This window comes from Humulus lupulus, chromosome 4, assembly GCF_963169125.1.
Source record: "Humulus lupulus chromosome 4, drHumLupu1.1, whole genome shotgun sequence".
Lineage (NCBI taxonomy): Eukaryota > Viridiplantae > Streptophyta > Magnoliopsida > Rosales > Cannabaceae > Humulus > Humulus lupulus.
In genome coordinates, this window is record NC_084796.1 from 5,596,020 (window position 1) to 5,621,829 (window position 25,810).

At 40.7% G+C, this 25,810-nt stretch overlaps 2 protein-coding genes and 1 pseudogene across 2 annotated transcripts; all 3 read left to right on the top strand.

The window, feature by feature from the left end:
* Positions 1 to 12,495: 12,495 nt before the first annotated feature.
* On the top strand, positions 12,496 to 14,018 carry LOC133831803 (acyl-CoA--sterol O-acyltransferase 1-like; annotated as a pseudogene).
* Positions 14,019 to 18,174: 4,156 nt separating this feature from the next.
* Positions 18,175 to 20,162, top strand: LOC133831804 (uncharacterized). The gene is made up of 3 exons (XM_062262215.1): positions 18,175 to 18,714; positions 18,928 to 19,908; positions 20,085 to 20,162. Exons 1-3 carry the CDS (start codon positions 18,175 to 18,177, stop codon positions 20,160 to 20,162), a joined length of 1,599 nt encoding a protein of 532 aa, XP_062118199.1.
* Positions 20,163 to 20,957: 795 nt separating this feature from the next.
* On the top strand, positions 20,958 to 22,347 carry LOC133828790 (acyl-CoA--sterol O-acyltransferase 1-like). Its single transcript, XM_062258891.1, has one exon. It carries the CDS (start codon positions 21,080 to 21,082, stop codon positions 22,244 to 22,246), a length of 1,167 nt encoding a protein of 388 aa, XP_062114875.1. The 5' UTR covers positions 20,958 to 21,079; the 3' UTR covers positions 22,247 to 22,347.
* The last annotated feature ends 3,463 nt before the right edge of the window (positions 22,348 to 25,810 follow it).

A 25,810-nucleotide genomic window follows, 5' to 3' on the forward strand; every position in this document is an offset into this window, starting at 1 on the left:
AAAGATCATTCATCTATTTCGGTTCATAGTTAAGCACTAATCATTTCCTCTTATTTTCTTAATTACCTGTTGGCGAAGAACCGCGTCAACAGTTTGGTGCTTTCATTGAGTGCTAGTTAGATTGGTGTTATCGCAAACATCCAACTATGGTGACCACTCGATCAAGACACGGTAACAAGGCAGAACAACATGATGGATAGGAGGCTCATCATACCGCCATCTCCGGTGAACAAATTCCTAAGGTCCAGCAGCGGCCGGACAAACAGCCGGTGGGCCAAGATGACACTGGAAGTTCGGTGCCCCGACCACCTAATCCAAACCCAGATTTTTACAATGCGGTAGAAATGGAAACGCTCAGCTGAGGAGCCAACTAGCGAAATCTAGTCAGTAGATTAAAGAGGTGTTGGCCCGACTACCCCCTCTTACAACCGACGCTAACGTTGGAAAGAGGCAAGGCGAGACTCATAAGTCCCGCCGGGGTAATCGGTCCAGGCCTAGCCGCTCAGACAGACCACCGGCATCCAACTCTATTCCCTCATCGCTCCGTCGAGAGGCAAACTTCGAAGAAATGCCTAGAGCCGAACAACAGTATAGCTGCTCGGTCCGAACTTCAACTCCCAGCTCCCAACCAGCCTCGAGCGCGCCCAGGAGAGCTCGAGGGAATTCCAGAAGGAGATCCGGGGAGGGCTCACAGCATCAGCCCGTCCCCACCAGCCGTCCTGCGTCTCGTCCAGATCGCCAGGCGCGGGTCCCGCAGGTTGGCAGGGCCGAAAGGCCCCCACCTAACTTGATCCGCCCTGACGGAACCAGGATTGCATCTCCGGTCAGGCATCCTCCATCTCCAATAAGATATCTGTCTTCTCCTCGGCCCATCCGAGACATTCCAGCTTATGGAAGCAGCAGGAGAAACCCGCCGTCTGCAGGACCTTCCCGACGTGGCAGGGCGCCGAGAGAGAGCCCGAATCCTCACCCCCAAAGGCGGATTCCGAGCTTTTCTAATGGGAGCTATTGGACCGGCAATCGCCGGAGCGACCTTTCTGACGGAGACCTGCGTCAACGCTTAAGCTCAGCGCAAAGTCCTCAAGCCACCCAGAGGGGAGACCTTCGAGATCGCCTTAACTCTCATAGAGGGGAACCAGTAGGTGGTGGCAGCCATGCTCGCTCAGGGGGAGACCTGTCCGAGGTGCGTAACGGCGGGAACGCCCCAAATAACCTATCTCAAGATAGGAGGGGCAATAACCCACCAAACGTACTCAGTGGATCCGGAGTTGTTAAGCAGCCCCGAAATAACCAAGGAAATCAGGACAAAACCCTCGAGCGTTTGGCTCAGATGGAGGAGCTAATGAGGAAGCTCCTGTCGGAGAAAGAGAAAGACGAATATGATTCGGGGGACGAGCTGGAGCTCTTCGCCCCCAGCATAGCAGCAACGGCATACCCACCCAGTTTCCGTATGCCGCACCTGTCCAAATTCAACGGGGACGGAGATCCGTCGATCATCTGGGGATGTTCAATACCCTGATGATGGCCCACAACATTGGTCCTAAGCTGAGATGTTTGATATTTCCCTCCACATTGATCGAACCAGCCACACAATGGTTCAAACAAAGCAAGAAACAATCAATCAGCTCCTGGAAAACTTTCTCTGCAGACTTCAAGAGGGCATTCCTAGCCTCCCAGGCTGCCCGCGTCAAGGCTGACTCTCTGGCTAACGTGAGGCAGCAGCCCGACGAGCCTTTGAAGGCTTACCTGAGCAGGTTCGCGAATGTCGCTGCTCGGGCCAGAGACGCAGATGACAGCTCCAAGCTCATGGCTTTGAGGACTGGAATCCTCGTCGAAGGGGGACTCTGGAACGAAATACAAAGGAAAGGAGTCAGCTCAGTAAATGAATTCCTGAATAAGGCCCAAGGATGGATCAACTTGGAGGAAGCCCAAGCCTCAGCTGCAGGAACCAGCCAGGTCCCTGAGCAGCCCGCTGGAGTGGGAACGGAGGTCGTGACAGCGACCCAGAACGTTACACAGAATAACCAGTTCGGTGGAGGCAAAAGAAAGGGGAACGGTGAGGGCAACCAGCACGGCCCAAAGAAGAATAAGTCCGTAGAAAAATTTAAGCCGGTCTACGCGACTTATACAGAGCTCACCCACTCTAGGGAGAACATCTTCCTGGCGAATTCTGCTCGCCTCCCCTGGAAGAAGCCGGAGCCGTTGAAGCACCAGAAGGGGAAGAGAGACACCTCCAAGTTTTTCCGTTTTCACAACGACGTTGGCCAAAATACTGATGATTGTAGGCATTTGAAAGATGAGATCGAAACTCTCATCAGAGCCGGCCCCTTGACTCAGTACGCGCGGAATAGGGTTCCAGCAAGCCGACATGCTCCGGAAGTCCCGGTCAATCAGCCCGAGTCTCGGATAGATCAAGACGTCCTCCTCCAGTGATAGGAGGAGAGATATCCACAATCTCTGGAGGTCCGCATTTAGCTGGCGCGATCAGGGGTGCCCAAAAGAGATACGTAAACGAACTCAAGGCGCATAATGGAGTAGAGTTCGTCCTGGAGCAGCGTCTGCCAAAGCAGCAGCGATTGGAGAGGCAACCGATCATTTTTACAGAAGAAGATGCAGGCCATGTCCAGTTCCCTCATAACGACCCTGTGGTCGTAGCAGTTCTGCTCGCTAATCGGAGGGTTAGGAGGGTGCTGATCGATAATGGGAGCTCGGTAAACCTTCTATTCCGGTCCACACTGGAGAAGATGGGTTTGACTGTCGCCGAGCTGAAGGCGACCTCCATGATGCTGTATGGTTTTTCGGGAGAAGGATCAGCGGCCATAGGGACTATCGAGCTGGTGATCACCTTAGGAGAAAGGCCTCGGACAGTCTCCAAACTCCTCGAGTTCGTGGTCATCGACTGCCCCGCTGCGTATAATGTTATTTTGGGCTGACCCACACTCATAGCTTTTGAGGCCATCACCTTCGTTCGCCACTTCGCGCTGAAATTCCCTTCTTCCACGGGGATATGCACGGTCTGTGGCGATCAGCTCGCTGCCAGGGAATGCAACAGCATTTCCATGAAGGGAAAATCGAAACCCGGGCAGCTAGCAATGGCCATCCAAGGTGGAGGAGAGGAATCTCAGGAACCTTTAGCTGATCCTGAGATTGAAAAACCTCAGAGCGCTGAAGGGGAAAATATCGTCTTAAGTGAGGATATTAACCCCCGAATAGGTGAGGATAAGTCCGAGCTCCAGGCCATTGAAGAGCTCGAGGAAGTAAGCATCGATCCACAAAACCCTTCACGGATGGTCAAGCTCGGGAAAAGCCTCTGTAACAAGAGGAAAGCGGAGCTGATCAGATTTCTGCAGGATAACCTGGATGTGTTTGCGTGGTCACACGAGGACATGGTGGGAATCAGTCCAAATGTCATCATGCACACCCTTCATCTGGACAAGAGCGTTCCTGCGAAGTCCCAGAAGTAGAGGCGCCTGAGAACAACCCGGGCTGAGGCCTTAGAGGAAGAAGTAGCCCGGCTCAAGAAATGCGGCTTTATCCGTGAAGCCAAGTTTCCGATTTGGGTCGCCAACCCCGTGCTGGTCCCGAAGCCCAACGGGAAGTGGCGGACCTACATCGACTTCTCCGACCTGAATAAAGCCTGCCCCAAAGATTGTTTTCCCTTGCCAAGGATTGACCAATTGGTGGATGCCATGGCGGGGCATGAGCTCATGTCCTTTATGGACGCATACTCAGGCTACAATCAGATCGCCATGAATCCGGCGGACCAGGAGCACACCAGCTTCATGACCCCGACTAACATCTATTGTTACAAGGTCATGTCATTCGGGCTGAAGAACGCTGGCGCTACATACCAGAGGTTAGTAAATAGAATGTTCGCCAACCAAATCGGGAAGAACATGGAAGTGTACGTTTACGACATGCTAGTCAAGTCAAAGACTGCCGATAACCATGTTTCCGACCTGGAAGAATGCTTCAGGATACTACGGGAATACGGCATGAGGCTTAACCCTCAGAAGTGCACCTTTGGAATCGCATCTGGAAAGTTCCTGGGTTTCATCGTCAATACCCGAGGAATCAAGGCAAACCCAGACAAGATCAGGTCATTGCTCGAGCTTCCTTCACCCAGGTCGCGTAAAGATGTCCAAGGCCTGACAGGAAGGGTGGCAGCCCTAAATCGGTTTATATCAAAATCCACCGACAAGTGCTAATCGAGCAGATACCTCAGGAACAGAACGCTAACACAGACGCTCTTGCCAAGCTCGCCACCTCCGGGGAGACGGAGGCTTTGGGGTTAGTTCCGGTAGAGTTCTTGGAAAAACCAAGTATAGAAGAAGTCAGGACGGAGGTCGAGATGATCGACGCTAGGCCGACCTGGATGACCCCCATCCTTGAGTATCTCACCGAGGGGAAGCTACCTGAAGGGCGTAATGATGCGCGGCGGGTAATGTACCAGGCCCCAAGGTATACAGTGGTAGACGGGGTGCTATACCGGCGTGGGCACTCCCTACCTCTTCTACGATGTGTTCTTCCAGGCGAAGCAAAGGCCATCCTGCAGGAAGTGCACGAGGGCTTTTGCGAGGATCACACTGGGGGGCAAAGCTTGGCCCTAAAGGTCTTAAGGCAAGGGTATTACTAGCCCACTCTGTCCAAGGACTCGATCTCATATGTCAAGAAATGTGACAAGTGCCAGCGGTTCGCCACAGTTGCCTGAGCTCCCCCAGTCGAGCTGAAGATGATCTCTTCCCCGTGGCCATTTGCGGTCTGGGGAATCGACTTGGTTGGTGCCCTCCCTACTGGAAAGGGCGGGGTCCGATACGCTATGGTGGCCATCGACTACTTCACGAAGTGGGCTGAGGCAGAACCTTTGGCAACAATAACTTCCAAAAAAGTCCTCGACTTCGTGGTTAAGAGCATTATCTGCCGATTCGGGCTGCCCAAGAAAATCGTTTCCGACAATGGGACTCAGTTCGACAGCGACCTATTCATCGAATTTTGCGAAAGGTACGGGATCATGAAAAGATTCTCGTCTGTGGCCTATCCTCAGGCAAATGGCCAGGTCGAGGCCGTCAATAAGACCCTAAAGGCGAGCCTCAAGAAGAGACTAGACGAAGCCAAGGGGGTCTGGCCAGAACAGCTCCCCCAGGTTCTGTGGGCATACCGGACCTCGCATCGGACTCCTACGGGTCATACTCCTTTCTCCCTGGCTTTTGGGAGTGAGGTAGTCCTCCCTGTGGAGATTAAGGTACCTTCGCATAGAGTCCAGGCATATGACCAGGACCGCAACCACAAACTACTTTGCGCTTCCCTTGACTTGGTTGATGAAAGACGAGAAGATTCGCAACTTCAGCTCGCACATTACCAGCAAAAAATCACTCGTTATTTCAACTCAAAAGTCAAAAAGCGCACCTTTAGCATTGGCGACCTGATCCTCAGAAGGGTTTTCTTAGCCGGTAAAGATCCCAAAGATGGAGTATTGGGACCGAACTGGGAAGGGCCATATCAAATCATCGAGGTCATTAAAGAAGGAATGTACAAATTAGCTCAGCTCGATGGAGGGGCAGTCCCACAAACTTGGAACGTCATCCATTTGAAAAGATATTATCAATGACCCCCTTGTAAGGCCTAAAAGGCCATTTTTTATGTATTAAGCAATGAGAATTAACTTTTCGTTTATGATTGTACATATTTACAAGTGTAATCTAAAGTAACCATGAAAGACCATTTCCTAGTTACTTGGGAGGCATATGGTGCCTGGATATAACCAGGTCGCCTTAAAGACTTAGAAGTTAATTCAAATCGATTAATCGTTGTTTTTCTTAAAAAGCGCGAGATATTGATAAAGGATTAACGCGAACTAAGCTCTGCCCTGGATATAACCAGGTTCTAAAACTTAGAAGTTAATTCAAATCGATTGATCGTTTTTTTTCTTAAAGAGCACGAGATATTGATAAAAATTAACGCGAACTAAGTTTTCAAACTAAGGTCCTGGACATAACCAAGTCATAAAACTTAGAAGTTAATTCAAATCGATTGGTCGTTGTTTTTCTTAAAGAGCACAAGATATTGATAAAAATTAACGCGAACTAAGTTTTCAAACTAAGTTCTGGACATAACCAGGTCATAAAACTTATAAGTTAATTTAAATCGATTGATCGATGTTTTTCTTAAAGAGCACGAGATATTGATAAAAATTAACGCGAACTAAGTTTTCAAACTAAGTTCCTGGACATAACCAGGTCATAAAACTTAGAAGTTAATTTAAATCGATTGATCGTTGTTTTTCTTAAAGAGCACGAGAAATTGATAGAAATTAACGCGAACTAAGTTTTTCAAAGTAGTAACTAAAATGCGTAAAGGCAAAAGGAAATAAACTAATTAAAAGTAAAAATTGATAAAACCGATTGTCTCGAGGTAGAAAAACCTCATGCAAAGTTACACAAAAAAAAATGATGAGAATATTAAAGGAATGGGTGCGAAAAAGAAAGGCCCTAAGCTCCACCAGGCTGCCCCGAGGAGGTCGCTGTCTCGCCCTCCTGCTCGGCCACGGCAGGTGCCTCCCCGGTCTCAGAAGGTGTCTCCTGCTGGAGGCAAGCTTTGAACCCCTCCAGGAAGACCTCCCCGTCCGCTCCTAAGAAGGAGAAGTCGTCGTCCGGGTTATAGACCCAGCAGTGGTAGAGCATGTCCTCCATGGCGGTGCTGGAAGCTGCCTTCTCCGTTTCCAAGGCGGCCTTAGCCTCCTCGGCCCCAGCCTTCGCAGAGTCTAGCTCGACCAGCGCGGCAGCAAGGGCGGCTTTGGTAGCCTCGGCCTCTTGAAGCTTGGGACAGGCTTCTTCCAGCTCGACCTGCACGGCCGCCAGAGCATCCTTGGCTTCTTTTTCCTTCTGTTGGGCCGTCTGCAAGGAAGTTTGATGGGCGGCCAAAACCGCCTGATGCTCGCCCCTCATATCCTCGAGCTGGGCCCTGGACCTGGCTATGCTCCGGTGAAGGGCCAAGACGCTCTGCAAAAACAGAGAGGCAACTGCCTTAGAAAAAAAAAAGAGGAAAAACAGGGCAAGGCATGATAATTAAAAATCATAAAAGGGTAAAGTCAGCTTACCGTTAGGGCCATGCCCAATGAAGATTCCATTACGCCCACTGGGCTCCTTGTTTCGATGGCCCGCAGCTCTCTCTCAGTGAAGCGGGTGAAGTGGTCGACGGCGTAGCTCGTCGTCTCATACACCGTCCCCCGAAAGACATCTGGAATCTTCTCCAGGGCCTGGGGGTCCACTGGGATACGCACCTCGGGGGCCGCAGTTGCTGAGGCCCCGAGCTCCGCCCCTGTGTCCCGGACAAAGGTCGGAGCTCGCGGAGGGGGTGGGGGCATGTTCCCCACTACAGCAAGAGGTGCAGTTTCCTTGGTCTGGGCAGCTGGGGTCTGCTCTTTCCCCTTTGTAGGGGACTTGGTTGGGGTCCCAGCGGCTTTCTTCGCCACCCGGAGCTTCTTCATTTTGGGCCGAGAGGCCCCAGCTGAGGAGTTCCCTCCGGTGAACATAGCTCGCAGATTTTTTCCCCCGGGCTGAGACATCTCATCTGGCAAAACAAAGACAACATCAATATATCAGTAAGCAGTCATGCAAAAACAAAAACAAGGGGGGAAAAGCGAAACTCAAGTATATATATATACTAAAAGGAATCCTACCCCCCGAGCTAGAAGGGGAATCTATGGTCACGACCATCGGCCCTGGAGCTTCTACGGGGGAATCTAAGACAATTACTTCTCGAGCTGGCGCGGGTTCTGGATCCGAGGCTGGCTCAGGACTAGACTCCTCTACGTATTGCCTAAGACCCGGAGCTACGACACCCTCCCGGAGTGATGGCCATGATCGAAGGTTGGTCCAATATTCCTCGAATAGAACCGACCTAAAGGCTAGGGTGTTGTCTACAACTATGGTACCCCTAGGGCGGCTACTTTCGTAATCCAACACGAGTCGGTCGACGCAATGGAGCAGGGTTACATAAAAGTCTGGGTCACTTCGATGGCGTTGGACGAGTTGTTTGGGATTGAACCTAGCTAGTCGGGGGTCTGCAGTGGCCCTATCTAAGTTCCTAAACATATATGGGATACCTTGGCCGGAGGGACCTGCAGCTGCTCCGGACCGGATCCTCTCCTCGTTCGTTCTTTGGGCGACCTCCAGTGCTCGCTTCCTCGTCCTCACGAGGGGCACCTCGTCCTCCTCGTCCTCATCCCCCGCGACCTCCTCCTCGGGGATGGCCCTCATCTCGCGAGCTGGGGGAGGCACCCGGGGTCTCCTCAGATTCAAAGTCTGGCCTGGGGAGATCAGCTTGCAGGCCAGCATCGTCTCGTCTGTCACGAGCTGGCGATAGTCCTTTTCACTGGGGGGCAAGCCCGCCAGTGTCTCGTACTGGCTCCCGAGGATCACAGACTTTTTTGTCCTCGCGAAGATAGCTGCAGAATTATTCTAAGTCAGAAATGGATATAGGGGGGAGCTAACCGATACTTAACTTACGAGCTAAGGATGAAAGGTACTTACGAGGACGGTTGAAGTAGTGCAGGTCGCAGTTGCGAAACCCCTTGGACATAAAGAACTGGTCTTTGAAGTCGTTGGGGTGGCTGGGCAGCTCGATGACTGCAGCCATATTTGGAAACCAGGTTAAGTAATAGAACCCGTCGCCTCGCCCCCGCTGCTCTGGGCTGGCTTTGAGGTAGAAAAAGTATAAGATATCTGCCGGAGTGAGGACCTCCCACTCCTGTTTCAAGAACAGATATCTCAACCCCGCCAACAAACGATAGGAGTTGGGGGGGAGCTGGAAAGGAGCCAACCTCACGTAGTTGAGGAAGTCGGCAAAGTATTGATCCAGCGGGAGGAAGGCCCCTGCCTTGAAGTGCTCGTCACTCCAGGCCGCAAACTCCTCGTCGAGCAGCGCGCAGCTCCGCTCACCTTCTGCGGGAGGTCGAGCGATCAGGGCGCCCCTCCCCAGTTCGATGTGATGGGAAAGGAATATCTTATTCACTTTCCCCTGGTCAGTGATCTTCGAGATGATCCTCTCAGCCTTGAAGAAAGCATCGGGCGCCACCTAGAGCTCCTGCTCCACGGCCGGCCCGAAGACAGGAATTGGGGAGTCCGTCATCACTTCTTTTCCCTTGGATTGTTGGGAAGACGAACTGCCTGCGATCCTCTTAGAAGCGCTCTTCTTGGGTCCCATCTGGTCGCCTAGCGAACAAAAGAAGAAATTTTCAGAAAAGGTGACCTAGGAATAAGGGAGAATCAAAAACAAAAAGGGGAGTTTCCTTTGCATGAGCTGAGGTAATCTCAGCTTCTGGAAAGTGAGACCACGCGGTTCTATGAACAGATCCCCGATTGCTCGGGATTTGTGTGTCAAGAGGGTCAGGGTGAAAATTTGCCTTGGAGGGAAAGTTTCAGTAGGCAAGAGATGCAAAACTGTCTGTGAGGCGTGTCACCTAACCTACCCGGTTTTGCACCAAAAAATACTGGATATTTTAAACAACCATACCGAAAATCCTCCCCAGAAAATTTCCCCAGAAAATGCATCCTGTAAACCGTGTCCCTAAATGGTTTTCTACTAAAAGCGATACCCTAACCTAAAAGGCTTTCACCCTTCATGCCCACAAAAAACCAACAAAACCTTGCATGCAGCTACAGTAAATATTTACCTAGGCTACAGTGAAAAATAATCTCAAAACATGCACAGTCATGGGACTTACGGAGTATTCTGGTTGAGAAAAGGATGAAGGGGTCTGGGTTGGGGCCTCGTCGGAGTAGTTGATACCAAAGCTTCAAGGGAGCCCTTGCACCTGAACTTCTTGAGTGCTGGGAATGGCGGCTGGAAAGAAGAGGGTTTTTCTTTTGAAGATGAAGAAGAGAGAAGAAGAAGGAAAATTCTAAAAAAATTCAAATGAACGGGTGACCCATGCGTAAGGTGGCCACCCCTTTTATATACGTGAAAGGCCACGTGAGGAGGGCTGTTGGATTGCCCTGATGTGGGATCCAAGGCTCTCCACTCGAAAGACGAAATGACGGCTGAGTATAGGCTAGGCCATTTAATGCGGTTCTCGGAAGACGTACCGTCACCAACCACGATGTTCCACGTATTCGGCGCCTGCGTAAAATGTGGAATATGAAGAGTTCGTGGGGAAGCCTAAAAGCCCCTACTGTGGCTCTACACGACGTCGTGTACCACGAGCAGGGGCTTGGGGGGCAAATGTACACCCTGATTTTCCAACGGACTATTAGCGAGCTGAGATACGGCCTAAATTATATCAGCCACGTGGATCCCCCATGACTGAAGTTATTGTCGTCAGATCCTACCTCGTTAGCTCGGGGTATCCAAAGGTTCGCCAAGATTACTTAAGGACTGAGTCTGGACTCTGAAGGCCACAGGTCGAGGGAAGCATCCAGCTCGTGGTACGAGCTAGAGTTAGAGGTTGTGACCTTTTATAAAGTCAACCACGCAAGGTAAACGTGCATATATCAGACATCACGTGTCTGATATATCCCTGACTTCTCGGACACGCAGCATGAACGTGCGTATTCAGGCACCCACGATTGGGTTGGGCCGTGCGGCCCATTATCCCCCTTACCTATTGATTAGACCAAACTTCATGTGTCAGGTTTTAGGAATTAATCATGAATGTCACAGAAGTGACATGATAGGTAAGAAGGTCACGGGATGACCTTCTTACCAACTCCCAGGTGCCCTCTCCTATAAATATGGAGACCCTGGGAGTTGCAAAGGGTTGGATTCTATTGTGTAAGGAAATACCCTATAAAAGAATACCAAGCATATAGCAATAATATTGGCTGGTGGAGTAGAAGGATTTTAACCTTTGAACCACCTAAAAAACGTAATTGTGTCACCAGTCCATTTACAAAGATCATTCATCTATTTCGGTTCATAGTTAAGCACTAATCCCTTTCTCTTATTTTCTTAATTACCTGTTGGTGAAGAACCGCATCAACAGCATATGAATACTAATTTTTATTTTAAAATTATATTGATTTTTTAAAGTTTTTTATGAGTTGTTCGTATATTATTTTACAATTAGTGTATATATTTTTTTATGGTATGTTATATTATTTTTTTATGATATTTAATTTCTATCTTATTTTATATAATGGTAGTATATAATTTTGTTAACATATAGGATATACATTTTTGAGTAACAATTTTGTAAGTTTTGTTGCTATATTATTTATATGGTATGTATATCATACAACAAACCATAAAAAAAAAAATAACCAAAATAATTTTAAAATAAAAAATAATTAAACAAAACTAATATACATATATTATAATATTAAAATATTTAGAATAAAACAGTAATTTATTAAATTACATATTTAATTAAAAACATGACATTTACTTACTTCGACACAACATTAAGGTATAAAATATTTTGCACCAAAAATTTAAGAGTGTCATAAATGATTTTTGAGTGTCATGACTCTTACTTTAATATTTATTAACTATTAAATGCCATTTATTGTGATTTAATTTATAAATATTTATATTTTAAGATAAATTAAAAAATTAAAGTGTACTATATTTTATTTATAACATATGGAAAACACAAAATAGGAATGTACACACAATGTGGGAACAGAAAACTTCGAAACTAATGAAATATATTAACTTTACAATCCGGCTAAAGTTGGCATTTCCGTTCAATCAATGTGGCCAAGCATACCAAACTGCCATGACAGAATATAACAAGTTATATTAAGAAATCACAAAATTTACGTCTACATCGTAAGACAATTCTCATATAGGGGCTTCACTTTAAACCCTACTGATGGGACTCTTCAGTGTTCTCGACCTGTGAACAGTTTTTTGTGTGATTTTTTTTATGACTGTGTATATTGTAATTGTTTAGAGTATCCTGCAAATTTTCATAAAATATATATACATAATATATATAGGACAACTCTCATGTAGGGGCTCTTCAATGTTCTCGACCTGTGAACAGTTTTCAGCACGATTTTTTATGATCGTGTATATTGTACTTGTTTGGAGCATCCTGCAAATTTTCAGAAAATTCTGAATAATTTACAGTACCGAAAACTAGGTTCAAACATGTTGCTTTTCACTCGCATAAAAAAAATTAGTCACGAATGCAACAACATGTTTGAACTTAGTTTTCGGTACTGTAACTATTCGGAATTTTCTGAAAATTTGTAATATGCTCTAAATAGCTACAATATACACGGTCATACTAAAAAATCGCGCCGAAAACTGTTAAACTGTTCACGGGTCGAGAACACTGAGAGTCTCACCAATAAGGCTCAAAGTGAAACCCCTACTGGAACAAATACATGGATGATTTAAAATATATATTGGGTATTAATTGTTACTCTAAAATATCTCGATTTCCACCAAAATATGGATTGGATGTATTATCTTAACTTCTAGAGACTTTTTGTGGCAAGTCAATATCACAATTTTATCACAATCCAATCGCCATTCTTATTAAATACAATGGATAACCCTATTAAATGTCAAATTGTCCCTATATGCAAAGTATAAAGTTTTGTCCACCGTTGCACAGCATAAACCAAATTAAATTCCAAGTGCTTCCCATTACTTGGACCACTTTTCTCAAAAGACTTCTTTTCTTTACTTCTTTCATGCTCTTTCAACATTTCATTTATTGTTCTAATTATGAAAACAATACCCCAAAAAATGGAGGATGAAATGAACAATCAAGATATGGTTTTCAATTTTAGTTTCTTTATCTTATTGCTATGTTATTAGTAAAGTGGTCTCAAAAGGTATGAAAAGACTCATTTGTTTTCTCCCAATTGTGTTCTTATTTCTCTTCCATAAACTTAGGAGGTGGCACTGCCTTTTTCATTTCTCGGCTTGCCAATTTCAAGCTTTTACTCTTAGCTTTTGAAAAAGGCCCTTTAGCTTCAAACTCATCACTAAGGCTTTTCATGGTGATTGCTTGCCTCCTCATTGCAATCCAAGAAAAGTCATCTAACAACAAAACGACAAAACAAGCCACAAAACGATCTCTAATCAACTTTCCTACAAAGACTCTTGTTTTGGTTATTCTACTACATGTTCTTGACTACTGTGGTATTTTAATTCCTCTAAATCTTAACTGACTTAACTACTTTCAGTTATGAGCCTCTTCAACTCAGTTTAGCTGCCTATATATAGAGGGGCTCTCGACTGGAACAAGCACAACAAGAAGAAGAGAAAAACAGAGTGATTTTCAGAATCAAGAAGCAAGAGAGAGAGAGAGAAAGAGAGTGTGAGATCAAAGGGTTTTGTAGTTGAGCTAACACTACTGTTCGAAAGTGTTAGGCTCAAGGGTGGGGTTGAGTGTTTTGAGATAGTCCTCCATTGAAGACTCTTAAGTTGAAGATCCACTTCTCAACTGTTTTGTACTCATTGCTACATATTCATTCAATAAAGAGATAGTGTTCAAACTGGATGTAGAGTCAAAGATCACATTGATCTTTGGTCTTGAACCAGTATAATTGTTCTGTGTTGGGTTAATTTCATTACTGATATTTGTGTTTGGTTTATATGACTGATTTGATTCTCTTCTAACTTCTACAACTCTGTTTTATGCACAATAGAATTTGTTCTATAAGTGCCATTGATTTACAGGGATAAGTTCTTAACCATTATAACAATCTGGTTGTTTTGATCTTGAGTTATTACAGATTTTACAACAACTACAAAAAACATATGCACCATAACATTGTTGCCTTCTTTATTGTCCTTTGATATATTTTCTTCTCGAGACCATTTTAGCCCTAGCGGCTATCTTGGCTCGAGCCCTAGTGGGACTTGAGCTTGAACCATAGTTCAACGAGCCATACCTCTCTACCTCACTCCATGACTTTTGGGGAAGTGGGTGGAACCTCATGGTAAGACGTATATTGCGCCCTACCGTATACGAGCCCACCCTCAGACTCGTATCACCTCTGGTAGGGCGGAAGTAGGTTCCAATTCCCACTTCTGCAATTCTTTCGATGCAAGACTGATGTTAAGTTGGTTCAAGTGTATGCTATTTTTGGTGTTCTTTTGAGAAATATGTTAGTGCCTTAAAAATTTGAATGAAGTACAAAACAAGAATTAAAGAACATTAATTGTTAAGATTCAAAATAAAGTTTGTTCTTATTATAATATCTTTCAATATCATTTTGTGTTTGTACGTAGTTCAATATAACTTTTAAAAAGAAAGAAAACTTATTGCACTTGGTGCTAATCTGGTCAACTCTTTAATATGGTTCACTATGCCTTGAATTAATTATAAGATATTGAAATTTATCAACTATATGCATGTAGACAGATCTATTTGGCTGCAAGTATAAAACGAAATTAATTTTGAAATATAACTACTTAAAGGAACTCATGGTGACCACAGAAAATGATAATTTAAAGCAAATTTATGCATAGAATATTATTGATATCAGCATATATGCTATTATGTTATCGAGATTTATGTCGCTTTCTTAAGGGACACGATCGGTAAGATTTAGCAATAAATTTACAATTTTTTTTTTGTAATGAGTTGATGTGTTGAGATTCCTCTATAATGAGGTTGAGATCCCTTCAAGTTTTTGTGATTTTTCTTTTTTGGAAAAATTATGCACACCAAGCTCTCTGCAAGCATATTTACAAAAAAGTAAAAAATGACTTTGATTGTAAGGAAGTGTTTTTTCTATCAAGGAGAGCTAATCACAAAACCAAAAACACATATAAGATGGATATTGTTAGTAATGACCATTAATTTGAATTTTCTAGATCAAACCCGAAAATAATATTTGTTAAGCATTATGTAAGATTCTATATAACGCCCCAATATACCGAGAGTTACTTACGTGACGTAAAAATATATAATTTAAACTAAAAGACTAAAAGAGTACCTTTATTTGATTTAAAAGACAATAAAATATTATTCAAAAGAGTATTGTTCAAAAGAAAATTGAGACTCCAGAATCTCATAAGTTATTTTACAACAAAATACTTGATTAACCATAACATTACACATCTATTAGGCCGACCCATAGTCGTATTGTCCCTAACATGTACTCACGCCACCGTAGTTCTCCAACTCATTGCTTGCATTTACCTTTACCTGCATACAAAGTATCCGTGAGCCAATGCCCAACAAGAAAAGCTATGTCAGACACAACCCTCAAGTCCAAAACATAATCAATTCATAAACACATGAATATCAACATATTCATAAATGATATCATCATAATCAATTCATAAACATATGAATATCAACATATTCATAATGCATATCATCATAATCATAGTGCATATTTCTAATGTATATCAATACAACATATGCATAGCATCATAATGTAACAATACCGCCCTTTGTGACGACTCACTACCCTTTCGACATCCCTTTGAGTCCGTACTCAAGTTAAACAACATGCATTCACAAGCATGTTCATAATAATCCATACATAAATATATCATCATATGTATCAAGACATAATCACAATCATCTTCATAAGAGTCCATACATATATATATCCTAATATGTATCAAGACACAATCATAGCATATCATTATCCATACATATCATAATATGGATCACGTCATAACAAAACATAACATAGCTATTCATACATAAGAACAAATACCATACATATTCTTTGCATAGCATATATAGGTGTCCACCATTCTTACTTGAATTCCAACAATGAGTTAATATCGACCTAAGTGTAATCTCCTTCAATCGTCCTTAAATAGCCTCAGTTACAATCAGTATAATGTCGATTTAGTTTTCCCATAAACCAAAACCTACCGTAACTTTTCCATAAACCTTACTAGGCTCTAAATACTCTTTGAACATGTCCCATAATGCCACAAGAACCTTAGCTTGAGATCCCCTAAGATTACCCATATCAAAATCCATCGAAATCGGACCCGAAAACATAGGCCGACAGCATGGGCCAGTCGACCGGTTGCCTAAGGTCTGTCGACCGGTCCAATTCAGAGCCAAAATTTACGTTTTTCCAAATTTTCCAATTTACCCAATTCGACCCCAAACTTGTTTCCAGCCAAATCTAAACATAGTTTGGACCTCAAAATAGATATACAAACCTAATTACATCATATAGGTACCATATAAACATCAAATTTCAAGTTCTTACTAAAAATTGAAATTCTAGGGTTCTAAAACTCATTTTTCCCTTTCGAAATCCAAACCTAAATACATCATCTTCAGTTTTAATCTAAACCTTAAATCCATTCACAAACATGTTTCTATCATCAATACATCCATCTAAACAAGCTACGATCATCAATTTTTTAAATCAAGCAAAACTCCCAAATTCTATCTTCAAGAATAAGAAAAAATCATACCTTTGTTTTTTAAATTCGAATCCTAGTTGATGGTGATGTAATTAGCAGCTGCCTAATCCTCTAAGAACCTTGAATTTCACTTAGCAACTTGGAAGAATCAAGAGCTTGGTTGGGAGAGTTTTGAGAGAAAGATGAAGAGGAGAAGAAGAAAACATGAAATGAAGAAGGAGGAATCTAATGGTCATCTTTTACTATCCATACACCTAAATGACTAAAATACCCCTCCATCTAATTTCATTCCTTAACCATCTTCAAGGGTAATTTGGTAATCATATCACTTAAAACAGGATTTCCCTGAGCTCATTTATTTCATAAATGAAAGAGATGAGGAAGTGTCAGTTTTTGTTGAGTATGAATGGAAGCCAACGCTGTGCAGAAATTGCCAAGGTTTGGGTCATGAGACAGGGATGTGTAGGAAGCAGTCGACTCAGAAGCAAACTTGGGTTGTAAAACAGAATTCAGAGAAGGATGCAAAGGAGAATTCAAAGAAGATACAGGATGAAGAAGGATTCCAGGAAGTACGGAAAGGGGGGAAAGTTCGAATTCAGGCAGAAACCGTTCTTCCTATTGGGAACAACTTCCAGATTTTGAGGAAACAGGGGAATGTAGATGAAAATAAAGATGAGATTGGAGGTGGGGGAGAGCCACCTCTTGGTAATGGATAGAATTATGGCATGGAATGTCCGAGGCCTCAACAATCCAAACAAGCAAAATGAGATTAGATATTTAATCTCAAACAAGAAGATAGGATTGGTTGGGCTCTTGGAAACAAGGGTGAAAACCCAGAAGCTTGGTGAAGTATATATCAGAATGTTTGCAGGATGGTGTTTTTCTTCGAATAATGCATGGCACAAGGGAGGCCGAATAATAATTAGCTGGAATCCAGCTATGTTTCAGGTGGATATTAGGCAGTGTTCAAGTCAAATGATGCATTTGGAGGTTAAGACTGGGGACAGACATGAAGGTTTCTTGATTACTTTTGTGTATGCCTTCAATGATGCAAATGGTCGGAATTTCCTATGGAGGGACCTCAAAGGCTTATTAAATAGAATTAGACAACCATGGGTGGTACTAGGAGACTTTAACAATATTCTAAATACAGAAGAAAGAGTGGGGAACTGGTCACAGGGAGCTGGGACTGTAGCTTTTAAAGAGTGCATAGAAGATTGTAAACTTGAAGATGTTAAATACTTGGGATGCTTTTTCACATGGAATAATAAGCAAGACAAAAACAGCAGAATATACTCCAAGCTCGATCGAGTAATGGCTAATCAAGAGTGGCTCACCAAGTATGAGTTGGCGGAAGTAATGTTTTTACCTGAAGGGAACTTGGATCATTCTCCAGCTATTTTGATAGTTTACCCAGAAGTTAGAGGAGGCAAACGACCATTCAAGTATTTCCGAATGTGGCAACATGCACCAGAGTTCAAGCAAAAAGTACAAGGAAGTTGGGAACAGCCATGCCAAGGTACTGCTATGTTCAAGTTGGTTTAGAAATTAAAAAGGCTCAAATTTGTTCTCAGGGACATAAATAAGAAGGGGTTTGATAATATTTCAGTTGCTGATACCTTAGCCTTCCAAGATTTACTCAGGAAGCAACAGAGCTTACAGGAAGATCCATTTAATGAACAGTTGATAAAGCAATAAGAATTGGCAAGGCAGGAGTATATGCATATTCATAACAGTTATATATCATTTTTGCACCAGAAATCAAGAATGGAATGGATAAAAAAAGGTGATGAAAATACTCAGCTTTTTCACTCAAGCATAAGAGCAAGGAGAGTAAGGAATAGAGTATATACAATACAAAACATGGCTGGGAATTGGGTCGATAATCCTGGAGAGGTAACTACAGCTTTTCTAAATTACTATCAGCAACTTTTGGGCTCGCGTTTGGCAGGAAGAAGGAGAGTGAGATTAAATATAGTTAATGCTGGATGTGTGATAACAGAGGCAGAGGGTAAATTTCTGGTGTCTGAATATACAAGTGAAGAAGTGAAAAAAGCCATATTTGATATCCCAAGTATTAAAGCTCCTGGACCAGATGGTTATCCAAGTTGTTTCTTTCAGGATAATTGGGAGATAGTAGGGGAGGATGTGAGTGCAGCAGTGTTGAATTTTCTTCATTCTGGGCAGTTGCTAAAAGAGGTGAATACTACAAGCTTAACTTTGATCCCAAAAACAAATTGCTCAACTGGGGTTAGTGATTTTCGACCAATTGCATGCTGTAATGTGGTTTATAAAGTTGCTGCCAAGTTGATTTGTTCAAGGTTATGGAACATTTTACCTGTGTTGATAGCTGAGAATCATGGAAGATTTATCAAAGGGAGATACATTGCCTACAATATTATGGTTTGTCAGGATTTAGTAAGGCATTATGGGAGGAAGAAATCAAGGCCTAGCTGTATGATTAAGCTAGATCTGAGGAAGGCGTACGATATGGTGGAATGAGATTTTATAGAGGAGATGCTAAGTGCCTTAAGGTTCCCAGAGCATTTGGTTAAGCTTATCATGACCTGTGTACGAACACCCAGATTTTCTATATTGTTAAATGGCTCACTGCAGGGATATTTTCCAGCAAAAAGAGGACTCAGGCAAGGAGACCCCATATCACCTTTGCTCTTTGTATTAGGCATGGAATATCTTACGCGTATCTTGAGGAAAGTAGGCAACAAAACAGAATTTCAGTATCATGAGAGGTGTACTCAACTCAAGTTGAACCACTTATGCTTTGCGGATGATGTCCTGTTATTTTGCCATGGTGATTTCAAATCAATATACTTGTTATTACAAGGCCTTAAGTTATTCTCTCAGACATCTGGTTTGCAGCCAAATGAAACCAAATCTGCTTTTTATTGCTGCGGAATGAGCTCCATGGAAGTCCAACGAATCAAGGATATTTCTGGGTTTGGGAGAAGCAATTTACCATTTAGATATCTTGGCATTCCAATCAACTCAAAAAAAATATCAGCTGAAGAGTGTGAAATGTTAGTGGAGAAAATGACTCTTCAAATTAGAACTTGGAGCTCTAGAAACCTCTCATATGCAGGGAGAGTAACACTGATTAATTCAGTATTAATCTCAATTCATTCATACTGGTCTCAAATCATGATATTGCCCAAAGGAGTATTGCAGAAGATAAGTGCCATCTGCCATGCTTTTTTATGGAAAGCAACATCTAAGCACTTGGGGCCCGGACTGGTGGGATGGGAAACTCTTTGTAAATCAAAAAAGGAGGGTGGATTAGGACTTAAAAATGTTCTAGAATGGAATAAGGCAGCTATAGGGAAATATATATGGGTAGTGGCAACAAAACAAGACAACCTTTGGATCAAGTGGGTTCACCATGTCTATTTGGGAACAGCTGACTGGTGGAGTTATGAAGCCCCATCAACAAGTAGCTGGTATTGGAAGCAAATAGTCAATGTCAAAAATAGCTTTAAGCAGCTTGTGGATACCCAGAAATTCGAGTCTGAAACATATCAGATAAAACAGGGTTATCGGTTATTATGGCCAATACAGAGAGAAGTTATATGGAATCATCTGGTGTGGGATAAATTAGCTATTCCAAAACATAGATTTTTGTTTTGGCTAATCATGTTGGGAAGATTGCCAGTCAGAGAGAGGTTGCAGAAATTTCAAATTTGTCAAGAGGTGGAGTGTGTAGTATGTGTAGCTGCTGTAGAGAGCATCCATCATTTATTTTTTGAGTGTATATACAGCAACAAAGTGTTACAAGAAGTGAAGGATTGGCTAAAGTGGAGGACACCAGCAATGTCGATCCATGGGCTGATGAGTAATATATGACACAGCAGGTTCAAAAAAGGAGTATTCACAATCACTTTGGCTGCAATGAGCTATCACCTTTGGCTAAACAGGAATGAAGTATTATGGTAATATAGTTGTAAACAGGTGATCACAATTGTACAAAACATCAAACATGAGGTCAAATACAGGATAAAAGGAATTATATACAAAGGACTAACACCTAGAGATGTGAATTGGTTTGATCAATTGTAACTAGAACATCAAAAAAATCAGGACTTTTGAGTTGTTGTAGGATGTAAATATGTTTGGTCTAATATACTTTTCTCTGATTTACCAAAAAAAAATATACTCATACTCGACCCAAGTCGAATATTTCCCTTTGTGACATTCCACTATCATCGCTGAAAAGAATCCACTAATGTTGAAATTGAATATATTGCACAAAGCATATAAATCACATAAATAAACCCTCAACATGTCAAATTACAAATATGTCTGCTCTTGCAATGGATGAGTCTTAATCCCATGTAAACATACATAACCATAATTTCACATAAACATACATGTACATATAAGAATCACATAGTTTACATAATGACCAACATACCCTTGGTTAGTCCAAGTTACCAAAATAACCTTCCCTTAAAAAGCTCATATTACACTCCACAAAAAGAATTCAGAATTAATATTTTTATGAATCAATTTGCTTATACAAAAAAGAGAGGAATCAAAAGTGTATATATGAAGCAAAATAATATACATTATCATAATCCAAACGTAAGATGCCAAAGCACTAAACTTTATATAAGTACACAAACCATGTGAAAGAATATATTATTATAATATTCGGCATCTTATAATAAGCACACAAATCTACATTGCCGGATCTCATATTACACCAAAGTCTTTCCCAAACACTTTGGTTCTACCGCACTAATTTCTGCATAAGATGTGGATCGATCAAGGTAAAATCTCTTCTTTTCTCCAATCTTTGTTTGAGTATCAAATCAAATCAGAAAGTCGGGGGAAAATGGAGTGTGATGAAATGAACAACTTCATCAAGGTATGGCTTTCAGCCTTGGTTTCTTTATCTTATTGCTATGTTATGAGTAAAATAATCTCAAAAGGTCCCAAAAGACTCATCTTTTTTCTCCCAATAATGTGCCTCTTTATCTTTCTCCCTCTCAAACTCAATTACATCAATCTAGTTGGTGCAACTGGCTTCTTCCTTTCATGGCTTGCAAACTTCAAACTCTTACTCTTAGCTTTCAACAAAGGCCCCTTAGCTTCAAACCCACCAATCTCTTTTGGTCGTTTCATTGTCATAGCTTCTTTCCCAATTGAGATCCGAGAAAACAACACAACCATAAACCAAAACAAACAAAACCCATTTCAGAAAAACCTTAAACCAACCATCAATTTCACAGTAAAGACTCTTCTTTTGGCGATTCTGATTCGAGTATGTGATGACAAAGACCAAATTAACCCCAATGTCCTTTTGGTTCTTTACTCTTTTGCCGTGTATCTCATTCTCGAGACCATATTAGTCATCGTGGCCACCTTGGTTCGAGTCATGGCTGGACTTGAGCTCGAGCCACAGTTCAACGAACCATTCCTCTCGACCTCACTACAAGACTTCTGGGGAAGAAGGTGGAACCTCATGGTAACGCGTATACTGCGCCCCACCGTATTCGAACCCACTCTCAGATTCTCTTCAACCTTGCTAGGGCTCAACTACAAGTGGGCTGCACTCCCTGCTGTCATGGCAACTTTTGTAGTGTCTGGTTTGGTTCACGAGCTCATTTACTTCTACATGGCTCGCACGTCTCCCACGTGGGAGGTGACGTCATTCTTTGTCTTGCATGGATTGTGTTTGACGGTCGAGATTGTTTTGAAGAGGGCTTTGAGTGACAGGTGGCGGCTGCCCAGGTTGGTGTCTGGAGCGTTGACTATTGGGTTTGTGATGTTGACCAGCTTTTGGTTGTTTTTTCCTCAACTCCTTCGGTGCAAGGCTGATGTTAGAACACTCCAAGAGTATATAAATTTGGGAAAGCTTTTGGGAAAGATGGTCAGTCAAAGTTACCATTTTTTGACTAAGTTTCACTCTCAACAATAGATGACACTTAGGTATGTATTTAAAGGAAAATTTAAAAATTGTATGTTAATTATCAATTTTATGATACAAAATTCAATAAAAAAATATATATGTTCTGTGGTTCATTATTGCACATTATGCAAAATTATCGGGAATTTTACTTATTTTAATCTATAGTTTAATTGTTTATAAGTGGTATACTAATTAAATTTCTTTATGTGTCAAAGTACCAAACAACACTAACAAACTAATACATTGATCAATAAGTTGAACTTAGTAATAATAATTAAAATCAAATCAAAATATATAGAGTAGAAACTCATTAAAGCTTGACCCCAATATTGGTTGGTTTGGAGAAGACCCAAAATTGGCCCCACATGCGCTAGTACTTGTATAAGCTTTAATAGTTTTTTCAAAAAAATAAAAACTATTGGCATCTTTTCATGTATTTATTAAGGAGTTCATCATGACTAGTCATATTTTTGGTCAATATATCTCTTCTATATAATAAGTGTGTAGATAACGAAAATATTTGGTTTTAATAGTTTTTTATTTTTTTAATATTAATTTTAACGAAATATTATTATATTTAACATAATATTTTTATATTTAACAATAATTTGTAAATACTTAAACTTAAATAAAATAAATTAAATAATTAAAAAAAATTAAATAAGATATTTTTGAGATATTTTAACATGATAATTATTTAAAAATAATAAATAATTAAAAAATTAAAATATTATATTTTTAAGATATTTTACAATGGTAATTATTTTAAAATAATAAATAATTAAACAAATTAAAATATGATATTTTTGAAATACTTTACAATGATAATTATTTAAAAATAATAAAATCATATATTTTATAACTTAAATAAAATTTAATTAAACTTAAATTCACTTATTAGAATAATATCATATTAAACATGTACGCCCTAAATATCCACGGGTTATGGGCGAGCTGAGAAATGACATGATTATATCAGCCACGTGGAAGACACCTACCCGGAGCTGATGTTACAAGGTCCTACCTCTTTCAGCTCGAGGTAACCAAAGGTTTATTATGATTGTCAAGGCATCGAGTCAACAGAGTGGACACCACGGACTGTGACTACATCAAAGCTCGGGACACGAGCTTGAGTTGGCACTTCTGACATTTTATAAAGTCAACCACACAATGTAAACATGCATATATCAGACATCACGTGTTTGCTCCATTCCTGAATTCTCGGACACGCAGCATAAACGTGCGTGTTCAGGCGTCCCACGACTAGTTTGGGCCATGCGGCCCATTATCCCCCTTACCTATTGATTAGACCACATTTCGGTGTCAGGTTTTAGGAATTTATCATGAATATCTCAGAAGTGATATGATGGGTAAGATGGTCACGGGATGACTTCCCTTGCCAACACCCAGGTGCCCTCTCCCTATAAATATGGAGACCCTAGGAGTTGCAAGGGGTTAGCTTCTAATTTGTAAAGAAACACCCTGTAAAGAATATCAGAGAGATATCAATAATATCGACTGGTGGACTAGAAAGATTTTAACATTTGAACCACCTAAAAAAAGTATTCGTGTTACAATTTTCCTTTGAGATCATTCATCTATTACAGTTCATTATTTAGCACTAATCCATCTCCTTATTCGTATAATTATCTGTTGCATTTTATAACTTAAATAAAGTTTAATTAAACTTAAATTCACGTATTAGAATAATATCATATTAAACATATAATATAATTTACTGTGAATTAGAAACAAATTACTTTTTTTTAAAAAAATAAAAATCTAGCAATAAACTTAAATTTAGAATTCACGTATAATATTTAATATTACATTAAACATATAATATATAATCTCTTGTTGTAAATCTCAAATTCAAAAACTAGAACAAACATAAACTTAAACAAAAATAAATAAATTATTTAATTAAAATAGAATATTCATTTCAAAATTTATATGATATTAATATAAAATTAATTAAAAAAATTTACAAATAAAACTAAACAAACGTGCAAATTACGTTACTTATATTTAGTATATATATATATTACTGGTGGTTTTTTCTTCTAAAAAGATTACATTTTAAAATATATATTGTAAAAAAATGTAAAGTCGTGAATGGAATATATGAGTCACCATAATCTTTTTTTTTTATGAGTATATGGACACATAATTGAAGTTTCAACCTGTCATAGACTTAGAGGATGGCTCGCCAAAACTGCCTAAATACCTAATAAAACTCTTCAATTAATTATACAAATGTTAGAAAATAAAAAAGGAACAACTACACAATAAGGAGGAATATTGTTCCCAACTCAAATTTAAATTTTATATATGTTAGCATAAAAAAATAGGGAAGATTCACTTGAAAATTGTAGCAAACAGTTAAAAGTTCCTTCCACCAATGGCCCACTTATTTTTTATTATCACAAATCGAATATATTATATTTTTCTTTATTTATAAAATACCAAGTTGATTTATGAACTTTTAAAGTGGGATCTTGCACATGGTATTTGACACCTAATTTTTCATGACCTTGTGTTTGTAAATTAATGAACGACAAAATTGTTTGTTTTGTTTCCATATTAGAGCATTCTTAATCAATTTTCTACTCGATTTTTAAAAATATATAATCATTTTTTTATTAAATTTTTTATCTAATTTTACACCATACAATAGCTTTTTTTTTATTACATCATTTAACTATTATATATTTTTGTTGATTTTAAATATAAAGTAATGAGGAGAGAAAAAGAGATAAAAAAATGAAAGAGAGGAGAGATATTATTAAAAACTATATTTAGAAAATGAATAATATTACAATATATAAATATGGAGAAGATACTCTAGCATCGTGTCAAAAAAAATTGTTTTAATTCATGTATAAGAGGAAGTAGCCCTGTTTTTGGGTCAACCCTATAAATCTTGTATTTGTTTCTCTTCTCCTTCTCAATCTTTATCTGATTTTTTGATCTTTCATTGTTTGTGATTTTGGAACCCTTATTTTTCTTATGAAGTTGTGCTGTTTATCGAAAGTTGTTCATCACTGCAAGGAAAGAAAATTAAGGGTGTTTATTTTGAGTAATTGAGTCATTTTACCCTTAAAATATATGTAGGACCCACAAAAATTATTAACTTTACCCCTAAAAAATTAAATCAAACATAAAAAGTATTTTAGATTATCATGGGAAATTTGAGTTTTAATGTAATAAGTGATACTACATTTAAAAAAATACCATATCCCTATATGACTCGTTTTGGTGCTACTAATGACGTTACTACCCAAAATACCCCTGGCATAATTTTCTCAAACTCTCCGTATTCTCTCCCAAATTTCCGAACCAAGCAAAACTTTGAAATCGATAGGCCTCGATTGAATCCGTAGAACCCAACATTCATTGTCTTCCACGACCACGAACAAGGGCTCCCAAAGGGTCGGAGTTGACGATCAGAGAAGGGGAAGGAGAAAACGTCGAGCAAGCCGACCAAACTTTTAGGAAACAACCCCAAAGAAAGCGAAGGTGAGGGATTTCGTTTTTAATCTGCAATATGTGTAGCCTAGTTTATTTTTGTTG

Bases quoted from the DNA above. Each gene is read 5' to 3' on its own strand.
- LOC133831804 (XM_062262215.1), top strand. From the start codon at position 18,175: ATGGCTGGGAATTGGGTCGATAATCCTGGAGAGGTAACTACAGCTTTT. The intron at 18,715-18,927 runs GTTTGTCAGGAT...GGCTCACTGCAG, and splicing joins ACATTGCCTACAATATTATG to GGATATTTTCCAGCAAAAAG. The intron at 19,909-20,084 runs GTGTGGGATAAA...GTGTATATACAG, and splicing joins AAGTTATATGGAATCATCTG to CAACAAAGTGTTACAAGAAG.
- LOC133828790 (XM_062258891.1), top strand. From the start codon at position 21,080: ATGTGGATCGATCAAGGTAAAATCTCTTCTTTTCTCCAATCTTTGTTT.